The 16,853-nt window shown below is 40.1% G+C and overlaps 1 pseudogene and 1 gene segment (V, D, J or C); one reads left to right on the top strand and one right to left on the bottom strand.

Annotated features, from left to right (window-relative positions):
* The first annotated feature begins 654 nt into the window (after positions 1-654).
* On the top strand, positions 655-1,145 carry LOC120435587. The segment is given in 2 exon segments: positions 655-706; positions 814-1,145. Coding segments are annotated over 2 exon segments (384 nt in total).
* A 3,780-nt stretch (positions 1,146-4,925) lies between these two features.
* Positions 4,926-6,493, bottom strand: LOC120435586 (annotated as a pseudogene).
* Between the last annotated feature and the right edge of the window lie 10,360 nt (positions 6,494-16,853).

The following is a 16,853-nucleotide window of genomic DNA, read 5'->3' as shown; positions in this document are numbered from 1 at the left end:
TTGCGTCAATGGGCGCACAGACTTTTTTGTTCGTCTTGGCATGATACACATGTGTGCCAAATTTCATACATGTAGCTCAAACGATGTGTTCGTAGGGCTGCATTTAACAAGGCCTAGGTGGCGCTCTAGAGCCATTTCCCAATACTCATATGTAAAACCATTAAAATACAAAATTTTTCATCAGACCTGACATGTGTGCAAATTTTCATGAGTTTTTGAGCATGTTAAAGCCCTCAAAAAGGCCCTTGTTTTGCCTGAATAATAATAAGAAGAAGAAGAAACGGAGCAGATACAATAGGGCCTTCGCACTCTCGGTGCTCGGGCCCTAATAATAATAATAATAATAATAATAAGAAACAGAGCAGATACAATAGGGCCTTCACACTCTCAGTGCTCGGGCCCTAATAAATTATACCATTTTACAATTTCCCAAAAGATGCGGGCAGATTGAAATGACAACTTTGAATTTCCATTCTGATGATTTCTCATGTTGTCATGTTAGAGTCGGATCATTTCCATAGAGAGCCACTTTGCATCAGCAGCACCATGCTCCAGTGCTCTGGGAGAGTTTATAGTCCTGAGAGTTGAACACTGGATGACAGACAGCTGTCCTTCATCACAACAGAAGCCACAGAAATCCTCCTCATCAAAAACATGACTTTGATCTGCGTCCTCATCTGGACTCTCCTCTGCTGCTGCTTCACAGGTAAAGTCCAGAGAATCAAACTCCTCTCCTCTATCAACATCTGTCCCTCTGAAATGAAGCCCACAAAACCATGAAGCTGCTTTATGTTTTTGTCTCTGTATCCTCAGAGTCCAGAGGACAGATCATAGTGACTCAGCCTGGAGCAGTGAGCTCTGCTGTGGGAGGAACTGTGAGCATCAAGTGTAGGACCAGTCAGAATGTTCATGTTTATAACAACTACCATCTTTTAGCCTGGTACCAACAGAAAGATGGAAAAACTCCTAAACTGCTCATTTATGCTGCTAGCACTCCATATTCAGGGATTCCAGCTCGTTTTACAGGCAGTGGATCAAACTCTGACTTCACTCTGACCATCAGTGGAGTCCAGGCTGAAGATGCAGCAGTTTATTACTGTCAGAGCAGACACGATGTTAACAGTCAGCGGGTGTTCACACAGTGAAAAACAGTCGTACAAAAACCTCCCTCAGTCAGACTGAACAGAAACTGAAGTGACTGCTGCAGCTGGAAGATACTGCAGAGACTGATACAGTTCACTGAGGGGACACACGCACGCACGCACACACACACACACACACACACACACACACACACTGTTAACTTTATTCAAACTTTGTTGAAAATTTTAAAACGGTTGCTTTTCTCATTGCAGCTTCACAGCATTTTAAGATTGTATTTTTATCTCTTTTAATGGGGTGGCTGTAGCTCAGGTGGCAGAGCAGGTCAGCCACTAATCAGAAGGTCGGTGGTTCGATCCCAGGCTGCATCCTGGCTGCATGCCAAATATCCTTGGGCAAGATACTAACCCCATGTTTGCCTACTGGTGGTGGTCAGAGGGCCCGGTGGCGCCTGTGTCCGGCAGCCTCGCCTCTGTCAGTGCGCCCCAGGGCAGCTGTGGCTACAATGTAGCTTGCTATCGCCAGTGTGTGAATGTGTGCGTGAATGGGTGAATGACTGACTGTAGTGTAAAGCGCTTTGGGGTCCTATGGACTAGAAAAGCGCTATACAAATGCAGGCCATTTACTAAAGAGAAAATGAGAGAACATGTGATATATAACATGTAATCTTCATGACTTTGACCTCCCTAAAATTTTTATAACATGTATTTATTAAAGTTACATACTTTCCTCAGGGATTAATAAAATTGTTGGCATGATCTGAGCTGACCAAAACAAATTCCACCTGTCAAAATTTTCTTAGAACCTTCTCCCGACTTTATATAAATTGGATTGTAAGAAAGGCAATCAAAATACACATATTTGTACTCTCTGTTATGGACACAGATCTATAGATCTCTATGGACAGAACAGTATGAAAGACTCAAATCCAAGCACTCAGTAAGGTGCAGTGAAATGCTGAACAATTGTACCTCCTCAATAATCATTTGTTGTTTGTTAGTGCTCACTAAATTATGCAAAAGTGTGTTACATCCTCGGTGTAACAAGAATGTGTCTCCCCACTCCAACTCCACCCAAGAAAGGGCAAAATCTCTGAGCAAGTGTAAATGCAATGCAGCCGTTTATTGACTTTGGCAGTGAGCTGTGCCAAAATAACAAACAAAAGATCTCTAAAGGTCCCTAATCTTCTCTGCTAAACTAAAAGTAAAAAAAAAGTCAATTTGTTTCCCTAAACTCCTACTGCAAAAACAAGGGAACACAGGTTTCAACAGTAAAGGATCACTCCTACAAGGCTGCTGCAGTGGTCAACATATACAGTTAAACATAGGGCTATCTAATTTACAAAACTATTTATAACTATGCCAAAATTTCCAAAATTATTCTGTTCTATTGGATGTGCCATTTTTAGTTGGAGAAAGGTTTCTTTACTCGTCCAAGTGATGAAACTTTCTCTCACTGAAAACACTACGACCAGAATTTTGGGCGATTTCCTCACCTGGATGGTTGAGCATGCATCAAGATATTTACAAATATCTATAAAGACCTCAGCCAGCACTCATAACACCAGACACACACATTTACTCACACTCACTAATGAAGGTTTTGACTCCGGATTTCACACAAAACACTCAAAGCTACCATCAGAAACACAGGCTGTTTGTTGGGGGTGGAAGCCAGAAGAGAGGGGTGAGGTGGCTGTCAGTCATCAGGTGGTCAAGAGCTCCCTGTCTCTGCTCAATACTATGATGAATGAATGATTCTGTCACAGTTAGCGAGGCAACCGTGTGGAGAGAAAAGAGAATGGACTCAAGTGCAGGCACTGACGTGAGTGAGTTTATTTAATGAAAAAAACAAAATGCAAACAAAAGGAGAACACGGTGGGACTTAGTCAAAACCTAAACTGGGATAAACCAACAAAAGAACATGAGGAAAGTATTAAACGTTACAAAAACCTGAACACTGGGAACGAGTTCAGAGACAAAAACATGAGATGAGACACAAGATGAGAAACAGCAGATTAAACGCAGACAAACCAGCAACAAACAGAAGGAGACACATGGCTTAAATACACAGAGGGATAAAGAGGGAATGAGACACAGAAGGAGAGACTGCTGGGAGAAATCTGAAATAACGAGACACGGGGAAGCAAAACTCACTACACTGAACCTAGGACACAGACTGTCAAAGTAAAACAGGAAACATAACACAGACGGGCACTTGACAAGGGGGATACAGGGGAGACAGAGCAAATATGGAACAGAGAGAGAGAAACCAGAAAGGCTAAGACCTCTAAATAACACTGAATCTGGACTCTCCTCTGCTGCTGCTTCACAGGTAAAGTCCAGAGAATCAAACTCCTCTCCTCTATCAACATCTGTCCCTCTGAAATGAAGCCCACAAAACCATGAAGCTGCTTTATGTTTTTGTCTCTGTATCCTCAGAGTCCAGAGGACAGATCACAGTGACTCAGCCTGGAGCAGTGAGCTCTGCTGTGGGAGGATCTGTCAGCATCAAGTGTAGGACCAGTCAGAATGTTCATGTTTATAACAACTACCATCTTTTAGCCTGGTACCAACAGAAAGATGGAAAAACTCCTAAACTGCTCATTTATGCTGCTAGCACTCCATATTCAGGGATTCCAGCTCGTTTTACAGGCAGTGGATCAAACTCTGACTTCACTCTGACCATCAGTGGAGTCCAGGCTGAAGATGCAGCAGTTTATTACTGTCAGAGCAGACACGATGTTAACAGTCAGCGGGTGTTCACACAGTGAAAAACAGTCGAACAAAAACCTCCCTCAGTCAGACTGAACAGAAACTGAAGTGACTGCTGCAGCTGGAAGATACTGCAGAGACTGATACAGTTCACTGAGGACACACAAACACACATACACACACACACACACAAACACACACACACACACACACACACACACACACACACACACACACAAAATAAAGTGATTCATCACAAATTTGTGTCCTACTGCTATCACATACATGTTGTGTTAAACTTTCAAATATATATTTAACTAAAGAACAAACGTGGGCCATTAACAGATACCAGGATAAGTCTTCTTCATGACCTTTGACCTTAGAACTGTAACAAATCCACTGAATCTATATCAAGATAAAATAATCTGAATACAAAAGTCTGAAAATGTTCCTGATCAGTGAGGGTCAAAATAAAAACAACACACCTGTGAATTTAATATTTTACTGTAAACATATCATCAAACATGAACATGAGTGAAAAAGCTGTTATTGAACTGAAGGTGTTTCGTTATTCGATTATTTGTTCATATCATCATTCATTTAATCTTCTCCTTGTTCGTCAATGAAATTAAAACTTTGTACTTCAGATTCTTTCTAATCACTCCTTGTATTCGTTGACTCTCCTGTCTGTGAGTTCTCCTCAGAACAAACAGCTCATAAGAGACACTAAAGACTCTTTCTTCTTTAGACTTGCTTTGAAGTCTGGTGAGACTGTTTCCATGGCAACCAGGTCCCAGCATTGCTTCATGAACCAGTCTGTCTGGTACAGGTGAGCAACTCCACCAACAACCTACCACACATTCATGTAACTTTGAACAAACATAAAAATAACCTGTACAATTTTAAAACTCCTTTTTCAGCTTTTGCCAAAATGCAGATCTCCTTAATGGTTCTTTCAGCCTGTGTTTTATTTTACCAGTGTAAAATAAAGACATCATGTTGGAGTGCAGAGTTGGTCTAAATTCTTCTAAATGAAAATTAAAAATATATTCATCAAGTGCAGGTTTGTAGATTTTGAAAATAATAAAATGTCTGATTCAACCAAAATTCACTTTGCAAAACATCTTTATTACCTAAAACATGAATGTTGTCATTATGAGAAAGAAAATAACAGTTTTAGTCTTTATTTGTTCTTTAAAAAGAAAGATGGAGAGACAGTTACAGAGTTGAGAATGAGAGCATTAAACCAGTATCAGGTTGAGTCAGGTCAGGACTGGGAACACTGGGCTCTCCTCAGTGGCTCTGAGACCATAGCCTGGCAGCCCTGGGTAGCCTCACAGGTCACAGAGCCCACCTTCATCCAGCGGTCTGCAGGGAGCCTCAGGGTGCTGCTCCAGCTGTAGAGGCCGTCATTCTGCAGCACCACGGGCTCCTGCTCTCCTCCCAGCTGATGCTGCCACTGCCATCCACCTTCCAGGACAGACTCCAGTCTGAGGGGAAGCCCTTGTTGGCCAGACATGTGATTGTTGCAGTCCCCTGCTGTAGCTCCTCACTGGAGGGGGCAACACTGTCAGGACGGGACGGGTATCACCTAGAGACACCAATCAGCTTAGAGCACAGGGAGCACACAGCTGTCAATCAAACCACAGACAGTTGGACACCTTTACTGTAAGAGCTGATTTTCTCCGTTAAGAAGTTTCTGTCAGGTGTTTTTTCTGCTCCACCAGTCATTAACTCACACATTGTTTCACTTCCCTTTAAGAAAGCTCTCATGCATATCAGCACAGAGAGAATCATCACACAGTTTGACCTGAAATATGTTCAAACTACACTGGAAATAAAAGAAGCAGATGTGGCAACATTTACAAAACAAGTTTAAATTCATCAATATTGTACATGACTTACATTAATATTGACTGGAAACAAAAAAAATAGAATAAATTAATTAATTCAGTGACACAAAATCCTCTTCATGTATATCTAAAACAATTTTTAAAGTTCACATAAACCCAAAGTAGTTTCAAACAACACTTGACAGACTAAAGACATCAGAGATCATATTTATATATATCTGTTTCCAGTTTTCATTTGACTGAAATGTATACATAACATTTTCATAGAGCAGATCTGAATTACCCTCCATGAAATAAGAGCATCAACCTTCTTGTAAATTTTCGAGCTTTTCTCTCAGTCAAAAATCAGAAAATAAGTTGTTAAATGATCTGCAGTAAAAAATAATATTTGATAGTAAACCAGAATAAACTTACTTCCAACATTCAGTCTGGTTCCTCCACCAAAAGTCCACCACAGTGATACAAAGTCATTGAGGCACCGTACAAAAACCTCTGACTGTAGGGAGACACGGCTCTCTGACTCTGAAACAAACAAACTCAACAAAATAATTCACTGTTTGCACAGCAGCAATGACTCAGCTGATATGACTTCTTCAAATAACATCATACAAATATTAGTTTAAATACAGTTAGATCCATAGGTTTTTGGATGATGACAAATTTTTACAATTTTACTCTGTACACCAACACACTTGATTCTGACTCAAACAATTAGGATGTGACTGAAGTGCAGACCTTTAAGGCCCACAAAACTCCTTATCCTTTAAGGGCATGAGGAGTTTTTGGAGTTTAGTTTTGTATCAGCTGTTTAGGAATCACAGCCATATTTAAACATGGTTCTCCATTTTCAGAGGCACACAATTAATTGGACATATAAAAGATAATTGCAAATACAATACTTGGAAATAAATCGTTTGTAGACTATGATTGCCAAAAGTCTAGAACCCATGGAGATCAGCAAATGCCTTTTCCTCCTTTGGGATGCTACTAGGCCTTTACTGAGTCCAAATTTAATTTCTGCTTGTTTGTGGGTCTCTCTGCATTCAGTTTAGTATTTAATTACAGGAAAGCATCCTCTGTTGAGGTGAAACAAGGTGACTTGACCATTGAAAAATATCCTATTTCCTTGCCTAAGAAAGTCTAAACCCCAAAACACGCTGCGCCAAAATTGGTCCACCCCAAGGATCGGGTCCCCCAACACAAACAGAGTAACATAGTGTACGCTGTTAAGTGCCAGGAGGATTGCCAGGATTTATACATCGGGGAAACCAAACAACCTCTAGCGAAGCGGATGGCACAACACAGAAGAGCCACCTCATCAGGCCAGGACTCTGCAGTCTATTTACACCTACAGGCCAGTGGACACTCTTTCAATGATGAGGATGTGCACATCCTGGACAGGGAGGAACGCTGGTTTGAGCGCGGAGTCAAGGAGGCCATTTACGTGAAGAGGGAAAGACCATCTCTGAATCGAGGAGGGGGCCTAAGGGTACATCTGTCACCATCTTACAACGCTGTGATTGCAGCCATTCCCCAACTCTCTGTGAATGGTACTCATGGCCATTGATCAGTGTTCTTTGATCAGTGGGTTTTGGTCAGTGGTTGTTGATCAATGGTCATGAGAATTTGCATAATTAAGATTAAGGAACTGACCTCCCAGCTCATTGTTCCTTCAGTGGGCTGGTTTCAGTCATTATGCAAATGTACTGTTTATAAGATTGGGGAAACCTTATGGGCAGAAATCTGTGCCATCAGAAACTGAACTTGAAAAAGTTAAATTTGAATTTGAATTGCTCGGATTGAATCTGAATTGTAACTTGAATAAAAGCTTTTGAAAACTGAATTTGAATTAGTCTAATTTGAAATTGAATTTATGTTTGAAAATGATCATCATTAAATTGAAATTGAATTTTATATTTTGAAAATGAATTGATTTGCTTTGAAACTGCATTTTATCCTTTAAAAATTCAGCTCTCGAATAATTTCAGTTTCACTCTCACCATTCAGTTTCAGTTCTACAATTCAGTTTTTTGGGACTTACATCCGGTTCCGGTTCAAGCGCAGATTAATAGAACGACGTTTTGCTAGCGGACTGAAAGTGTTACTGACGGGAATCTACAGCGTCTTGAGCTGAATTAAGACTTCAGAAGTCATTCGTCATGTCGAATGACCAGCGGATAAACTCTCAGGTTGGTAATAAATGTATTACATGTATGAGAACAAGCGTCATGTTAACAAATGATAGCCGTACGGTAACTTTTATGCTTATTGTAGCTGTTAGCTAAAAACGCTAATTTAGCATAGTTTGCCCTGGATTCAGCTTTGACAAACAAATATGATCGACTGTTTCTAGTAGAAATCCAAAGTTGTCATCTTGTACCCTCTCAGAGCACTGTATGCTTGCAGAGACCCCTACAGTAGGGAAACATGCAAAACGGTGTCCAAACCTTTGTATTTGAGCTTTATTTATGTTTTACACAGCATCCCAACTCTTTAGCTAACTTAATAACTTTAGCTAAAGTGAATAGTTAGTCTAATTCATTAGTGCAGCATTACTGGATCACCTGTTTAAAGTGATATAATATGATATACAACTATCACTGAAACAGCAAACTTTGTAAATAAACAAACAACACTTCTCGTTCTCTAAACGTCAGCATATGCAAAAATATATGATGAGTTTAAGCATGTGATGACAAAGGCCTTCCATTATTGTGTTTGTCATCACATGTCACAGACATCTGGATGATCATTTGGAATAAACAAAAAACTAAAAACTTGTTACTTCATCTTTTATCTTTATTATTAATATTGTTCTTATTATACATTTTTCATTGTTAGGCATTGGGTTTATTTGTAGTAGTCCTTTCCAACTTCTTTCCCTCTTCCGTGTTACTGTGTCAGCTTGTCAGCATCTATTTGAGATTGGGATTGGAACAGAAAGTGCCATTAAAACCAGGAGAGGTTCTTATATTTCAGAAGAAGGGATTAATTCAAAAGAAATGACCTCAATGCCATATTTTATTTAGGAACCCTAGAGAGCACTTTGCAAAATAACACATTCTTATAATTTCACCCTCAGATGAGCCAAGCTACGACTGTCAGGGAAGGTGATGTAGGTACAGAGCATGTGAGAGTGGTTAAGTTGATGTCTCTTGTCTAGATGAAGGCACAAGAGGGATCAATGGCACGGCGTAGAGATTCAGTATCTTCAGTCTTCAGTGGACACTCCATTTCTGGCACAAAACACCTGTAAAAGATGGTCGATTTAGGAGGTGACATGACAACTTCAGCCTGTCAAACATAGCAATGGAGCAGTATGTTTAAAAAAAAAATCTAATTAAGCATGCACTCAGTACCCTAAGAATTATCATGGTAGTTAAACACAGTGATAGTTGTATATCATATTATATTACTTCAAACAGGTGATCCAGTAATGCTGCACTAATGAATTAGACTAACTATTCACTTTAGCTAAAGTTATTAAGTTAGCTAAAGAGTTGGGATGCTGTGTAAGACATAAATAAAGCGAAAATACAAAGGTTTGAACACTGTTTTGCATGTTTCCCTACTGTAGGGGTCTCTGCAAGCATACAGGGCTCTGAGAGGGTACAAGATGACAACTTTGGATTTTTACTAGAAACAGTCGATCATATTTGTTTGTCAAAGCTGAATCCAGGGCAAACTATGCTAAATTAGCGTTTTTAGCTAACAGCTACAATAAGCATAAAAGTTACCGTACGGCTATCAATTGTTAACATGACGCTTGTTCTTATACATGTAATACATTTATTACCAACCTGAGAGTTTATCCGCTGGTCATTCGACATGACGAATGACTTCTGAAGTCTTAATTCAGCTCAAGACGCTGTAGATTCCCGTCAGTAACACTTTCAGTCCGCTAGCAAAACGTAGTTCTATTAATCTGCGCTTGAACCGGAAAAGTCCCAGAAAACTGAATTTTGGAACTGAAATTGAATTGTAGAACTGAAACTGAATGGTGAGAAGTGAAACTGAAATTATTTGAGAGCTGAATTTTTAAAGGATAAAATGCAGTTTCAAAGCAAATCAATTCATTTTCAAAATATAAAATTCAATTTCAATTTAATGATGATCATTTTCAAACATAAATTCAATTTCAAATTAGACTAATTCAAATTCAGTTTTCAAAAGCTTTTATTCAAGTTACAATTCAGATTCAATCCGAGCAATTCAAATTCAAATTTAACTTTTTCAAGTTCAGTTTCTGATGGCACAGATTTCTGCCCATAAAACCTGCAGTCAGCTGAGACTGAAGAAGTCACCTGGATGAGTGACGAAACGTTTCTCCCACAAAACGCTACGTCCAGATGAACAGAATCAACTTTTGGACATTTACTTTCCTGGATGATTGATTGATTGATTGATCGATCATACTTTATTCATCCCGAGGGAAATTGGGTTAAGGCTGCCAGCCGTGCCAGCGCCATCTTACCCTTCCGACCATACATACATTACACAAACATCACATGGGGAAGACAGGTCAGAGGGGTATAACATGGAAATGCACCACATGAGGAAAGATAAGGAGAAAAAATAACTCCCCCCAGACTGAGCTCCAACAGGGAGATCAGTTTGAGAACAGAAAAAAACACCTCTGCACATAGCATATGAAAAAAACACTCTAATACACCAAAGAAACACATGACAAGCAACAGGGGTGGGTAAAGGGTGAGAGACAGCCAATGTAGACAGTACATCCGGGCCTGCAGCCTATGTGCTGGTCTCCATGATCCACCGTCAGCATCGGAAGGGAATAAGCGTCAAAGGCGTTTGGAGGGGGGATGAGTGAACATCTGAATGTGTATATATATGTCTGTGAGAGTGTTCCAGGGAAAATTAATACAAAAATCACGAGACTAGACAAGGACACAAGAGGCTAAGCAGGGAAGCTAAGGGAGAGGAGGAGGAGGAGAGGAGAAAAGTGTGACCGCCCTCGTCAAGAGCAAGAGGCAATGAATGCATCAAGACGAAAGTCTTAGGTGTTTTTTTTCCAGTTTTCTTTGGGTCATTATCCATTTGCACTGTGAAGGGTTGTGCAGTGGGTGCTGCACTACACTGGCAGCCAAACCATCAGTGCAAAAACTTTGGCTGCACCAACTTTGACAGATAATGTGATTTGCTTCAGATCAGTTTTTCTTCTTTGTAATTTTCTCTTCCAATCATGTTGAAAAAACTTCATCTTGGAACTGTTCCTGCTCTTTTAAATGTTTTACTGGCAAAGTCTAATCCAGTCTTCCAGTTCTTGAGTGTAACAACAACCAGTAACTGTTTCCTTTCATGAAGGTTTCTTTTGATAGTAGACTTTGACTATGACACAGCTACCTCCTACACAGTGTTTTAGACTTATACATTTGTACTGCAAATGACTCAAAATGAAGTTTTTTTAAGTGAATTCTTAACTGTGAATTTTATCCATTTTAGTTTTCTTTTGTGGTTTTAGAGTCTCTCTAGTGTTGCTGAGCTTCCCAGCACGTCCATTCATTTTAAGAATGAATCAGATTGTTGATTTGGACAGTCCAAATTTTTTTTTTATTTCTCTTTTATGATTGTTTTGATTTTTCAGTCAATTCATAATCTCTTTGGACCTCATGCTGATAAATATAAGCATATGTATTTATCAGTATATGAGTTCATCTCTTGAAACAAGTCCTGTCTGTCCATGAAATGGCTTTTGGTCAGCTGTTACGTTTGAGCATCTGGTAAAAAAAAAAGAAAAATGTAAATTACATGTATATAAATACAATCAGAACTTTAGAAAACTGACTCTGAGATCTTGATTATGTTAATTTGACTGATCCAAGTCACACCACAAGGTTCATTACCTTAAAGATGTGATTTATCACTTTCATAGCAGTAGGTGAATGAATGTTTAAATCTGTTTTTAATGTGTGATACCAGATTGACCATCAGGAAAAGACTTAGAGATCCTGAATTAATCAATCAATAACAGACTAAAAACAAAAGACGCTTGGACGTGGAAAGTGCATCCTAGACCAACTAAAATTAATTTTATCATTTTACATTTTACTCAAAACATGCTGGCAGATTGAAATGACACCTTTGCATTCCCATTATGATGACTGCTTATATAATCATGCTGGAGTCAGCAGAGGTGGGACCAAGTCATTGTTTTGCAAGTCTCTAGTAAGTCCGAAGTCTTTATCCTCAAGTCACAAGTCAAGTCTCAAGTAAAGTCAAGCAAGTCAGAGTCAAGTCGTAAGTCAAGACAGACAACTTTCAAGTCAAGTCCCAAGTCCGAAACTTTGAATTTCAAGTCCTTTCAAGTCTTTTTTTTAACCCTCTCGGGTCCCGGGTATAATTGGCCGTTCTTGACTACTTTTGATTTTACTTCTATATTTCACTTTTAAAATATGTTTTTCTTGCCTTGTTTGGTATCATTATTTACAGCACAACCTCAAATATCTGAAATTTGAGTTATTTTTTCATTTTGGTATACTATATTAGCACAGTTGATCTAAATTCAGACAAAAATTCACAATCCGAGTAGAAAAAGTTATATTTTTTACATGTTTAATCGAATCATTTTCATAACTTGAAATGCAAATAGAAATTGTACATTTCTAAAAATTATGCACAAGTTTTGGAAACAACAAAGTTATATGGTACTATTTACCTAAAAATGCAGCCAAGGCCTCAGGTGTTTTTTATATAACCATTTAAATCTATTTACAGAACAATCAGGTGTGCAGCATCAAATAAGAAGGCACACAAATTATTTGTGCCAGTCCAAAAATGTAGTTTGTGTTCAGTATAAGACAGAGGAGAACAGCACAGGCCTAAACCCTGCAGGTCTGACAACTGGAGGTGCAACAGTCCAGTTTTCTATGTGGAGACAGCGTTTACACTGGAATCTGCCTTTGATGTCTTTTTTTAGAGCAAATATGAAATTCAGCAGTCTAACTGACACACAATACAAAACAATAACTACACAACAAACTAACTAAAGCCTCCAAACACGCTAAACGTCACTAATGTCTCACATATGAAAACTCTCTCTCTTTTTCTTTCGCTCGCCCGCTTTCCGTCACGGTGTCACTCCTAAAACTTCCCTTCTCCTAAACAACCAAATGCCACATGTTGCCTTATCATTTTTTTGATTGGCTGACATGGTAAACTCTAACACCAATAGGGAAGGGTGTTTTTCTTTTTCACTACAAGTGGAGAGCGTATGCTAGGCTGTCTGTAGAAAACGCCGCTTTTGTCTAGCATCCCTGTTGAGAATAACCTTTGCAAATAAACAACAGCTAATAACATAAGATCAAAATATTTTATTTGATGTATTGACATAAATGACAGAAGAAAAAGGCCATGTATAGCAGGACTACTCAATTACACACTAAGGTGGGCCAGATTTTCTAACCAAAAAAAAATTTCCCAGGCTCAGACATGCAAAAGTTAAACATGACCATACACTAATTGCAGATTAAACACAGTGATTTTGAATTGTGATATGATGGTAAAATAAATATTTGTCAGTCCAAACTGGGTTAAATCTACGGGGTTAATGATGGGGAGGAGACGGAGAGAAACTCTCTTCCCTGAGTACAGCTACTGAACCCACTTTCTGAAACGGACCCTGTGTCATGGACCGGCTGTGTGGCAGGCAGGAGAAGGACCCAAACGCAAAACTCACCGAGACGAAAGTGAACTCAAAACACTGCTTTATTGCAGGCTGGTACGAAAAATATAACAAACCTAAACTGGGACAAGGATAACCAGAGACACAGGGAAACACAGCCATAAGGGAGAACGCGACACAGAACTGAGGGACACGCAGACGTAAATACACGGAGGGTTAACGAGGGAAGTGGGAGCACACGAGGAACACAGGTGACACTGATAATCATAACAAGACAAGGCAGGAGAAAACGCAACACTGACGGGAGACTGTCAAAGTAAAACAGGAAGTACAGAGGTTCAGACAGGAGGAGAGAGAGTACAGGCATAACGGGCTGGGGAAAACATGGAATAAAACACAAGGAGGGGAGACGAGGGCTCACAGATACACAGAGGGGCACACAGGGGGTAAAAGTCACAAGGGGAAATCAAATAAGAAACAACTTAACAGAGCAACCCAGGAACCATGGCCTAAATAAAGAAATACAAAAATACACGAGAACCAAGAATGCTGGGCCAACATGGCCCAGGATCATGACACCCTGCTCACCATTCACCAACAATTCTGAGCTAACAAGTTGCATGTTATTCTTGGATGCGCTTGCAGGACCGGATTTAAAATAGCATGACAAACATATCATACCTGTTAAAGCCAAACAGTATCATCAACGTAGCCCGGAGAACATTTGCTAATAAGATGAAGTTAGCTAAGTCAGCTATTTCATCGTAGAAAAAAAAGCACCACCTACCGTTCTTTATGCAACTTCAAATGTCGGACAAAGTTGGAAGTTGTTCCATCTCCGTCTGTGATTCTCTTCTTGCATGTTTTGCATATTGCATTTCGTTTTTTGTTGAATAATTCGTAGTTTATGTACCCGAAAGAAATTACTCTTGGGAGCATTTTTGGCTTGAGCGTTTTTGTTCTTGTTTTTTTCAAATCTGGTTAATTTGATTGGCTGTGCTAAAGCCCACGCTCACATACATACGGAGTGTGGTAAGAATGAATGAATGAATAAAGTGAATTAATGTATAAAGTGAAGTGACGGAAGTGATGGACAAGGTAAGCGACTCATGTTGTAACTGACGTCAGACGCCGGAGATTTTGGCGGAAAATTAAAGCAAATGGTTGTTTAGAGTTGAACAAATTCCTTTAAGCTTCAGTATTACCAAATACACTTATCAATTGTCTTATAACTAACAATATTTGTCTAAATAATCTCCAACACCCTGGAGAACAACGGGGAGAGTTTAGAGGCTCTCCAAGATTACATTGATCAGTGCTTTCAGTGCTTTCAGGATCTCGTGATGAAGAAGGTCCAGTGTGCAGCTTCCCCGGCCAAATCTGAGACGCCATCGTCGAAAAGACTTCGCCAGGCAGATTCCCCCGGCACAACATCGCCAGCCGGCAAAGATATTGCCGACATACTGGAGTCAATCGACAAGCGATTGTCCAGTTTCGACGCAAGGCTGTCCTTGGTGGAGATTCTTCACCGGGAATTTAAATGCTTGCGAGAATCCCTGGAGTTCAGCCAGCAGCAGGTGGAAACGCCGCTGCTGAAAATGCCACGCTAAGGAGTCGGTGAAATGTCTCACAGAAAATGTTACCCAGCTCAATAGAGAAAATAAAAAAATAAAAGAAACAGTTATTGATCTACAAGCTCGTAGCATGCGTGATAATCTGGTATTTTCTGGTATTCCAGAAGCCGCTGGAGAGGACGCGGAGACCACGGTAAAAAGCTTCATCAAAACCCACCTGAAGCTGCCGGAGGACACGGTGAAGAACATCGTCTTCGATAGGGTGCATCGCCTCGGCCCTATTCGGGCTGCGGCCGGAGACCGTCGTCTCTATCGTGGCCAAATTTGGCCACTTCAAACAAAAGGAACAGGTGAAAAGCCGCGGCAGGGAATTAAAAGGAACGGACTTCAGCGTGAACGACCAGTTCCCCAAAGAGATCCTGGAATGACGCAGAGTCCTCTTCCCAATCCGACGCGGCTTCATCCAGAAGGGCTCCCGCGCTGTCATCGCTGTGGGCCGGCTGTACGTGGACGGACAGCTCCACCGCGACCCCGACGTCACTCCGTGGCTGTATTAACTTCACACCAGATAACCTTTCCCCATCCACTCACACTAACTTGCATTGACATCTGTTTAACTTACCAGTATCAAATTGCATCTTAGGTGTGATATCATAGCAGAATTAACACCGTCACTCTCCGTCAATGGTTTGATTGGAATGTTTCCCAGTTTTTTTTTCTTCTTCTCGTTTTTTCTTCTCTCTTTTTCCCCCTCTTGTTTTTATGCTGCTCACCCTTGTCCTTGGTTTCTTGCTTTCTTTTTTCTTTCTTTCACTGCTTCGATCACCTGCTTCCACACTCATCCACAAACAACATCCTTTATTTCGACACATACGCACAGCACGATCACGCACAGTCATGCGCTCAACGGCAGCACATTTACATCAGTCAGACAGCGCACACAGACCTACAGGATACACACACTTAAGCCAAGCGTACTCATATTAGTAAATATGCAAACACATAGTCAGACTCAAGGAGCATCTCCTCACACATTTTTTCTCTCTCTCCCTCTCTTTATTTATGAACAAGTGATGTACTCTCTCCACCTGTCTAAGCGACACACACAGCATACACCCCTAGTTATACACAGACATCTATGGGTGCACTAAGATTCGTTACATGGAATGTAAATGGAGCTGGCTCCAGAGAAAAGAGGTTAAAAATATTTAACCAACTCAAAAAACTGCAGGCAGATGTTGTCCTTTTACAAGAGACCCACAAACCTCTTAGAGGTTCGAATGAACTTAAAACACCTGAGTTTCCTAATGTGTTCTCAGCTTGTTATAATTCTAGACAAAGAGGAGTAGCAATTTTAATCCATAAAAAAATAAATTTCACAGTACTCAATACAGTTATAGATCCAGAGGGCAGATTCTTAATCATTAAACTATCTATACTTGATAAAAAGCTATGTATTGTAAGTGTATATGTTCCAAATTTTGATGATCCCTCATTCTTTCACAGTTTTTTCAGTGCACTCTCTGAACACTTAGATGGCACACTTGTTCTTGGAGGGGACCTCAACCTTGGACTAAATGAAGAAATGGATAGGCTCAATACAGCAGGAACTCAGCGTAATTGGCAGTCCACAAATATAATCAAACAGTATATGAGCGTCTTTGGTCTTTGCGATGCATGGCGCTCCCTTCACCCCAACAGTAAGGAATATACTTTTTTCTCACATGTTCATCACTCCGACTCTCGTCTGGATTATTTTTTGGTCAGCAGCTCACTGCTGAGTGACATTTCAGACACTGAGATTCACCCTATAGCTGTCAGCGATCATGCTCCTGTATCTTTAACACTAATGCACAAGAATAATACTACGCCAAGTAAAAACTGGAGATTTAATACATCACTGCTTAAAGATGAAGACTTTATTAAATATTTTAAAAAGAGTGGACTTCATATTTAGACTTTAATGACA

This window comes from Oreochromis aureus, linkage group 22 (genome assembly GCF_013358895.1).
Source record: "Oreochromis aureus strain Israel breed Guangdong linkage group 22, ZZ_aureus, whole genome shotgun sequence".
NCBI classification, from domain to species: Eukaryota; Metazoa; Chordata; class Actinopteri; order Cichliformes; family Cichlidae; genus Oreochromis; species Oreochromis aureus.
This window is presented reverse-complemented; position numbering and strand designations above follow the sequence as displayed.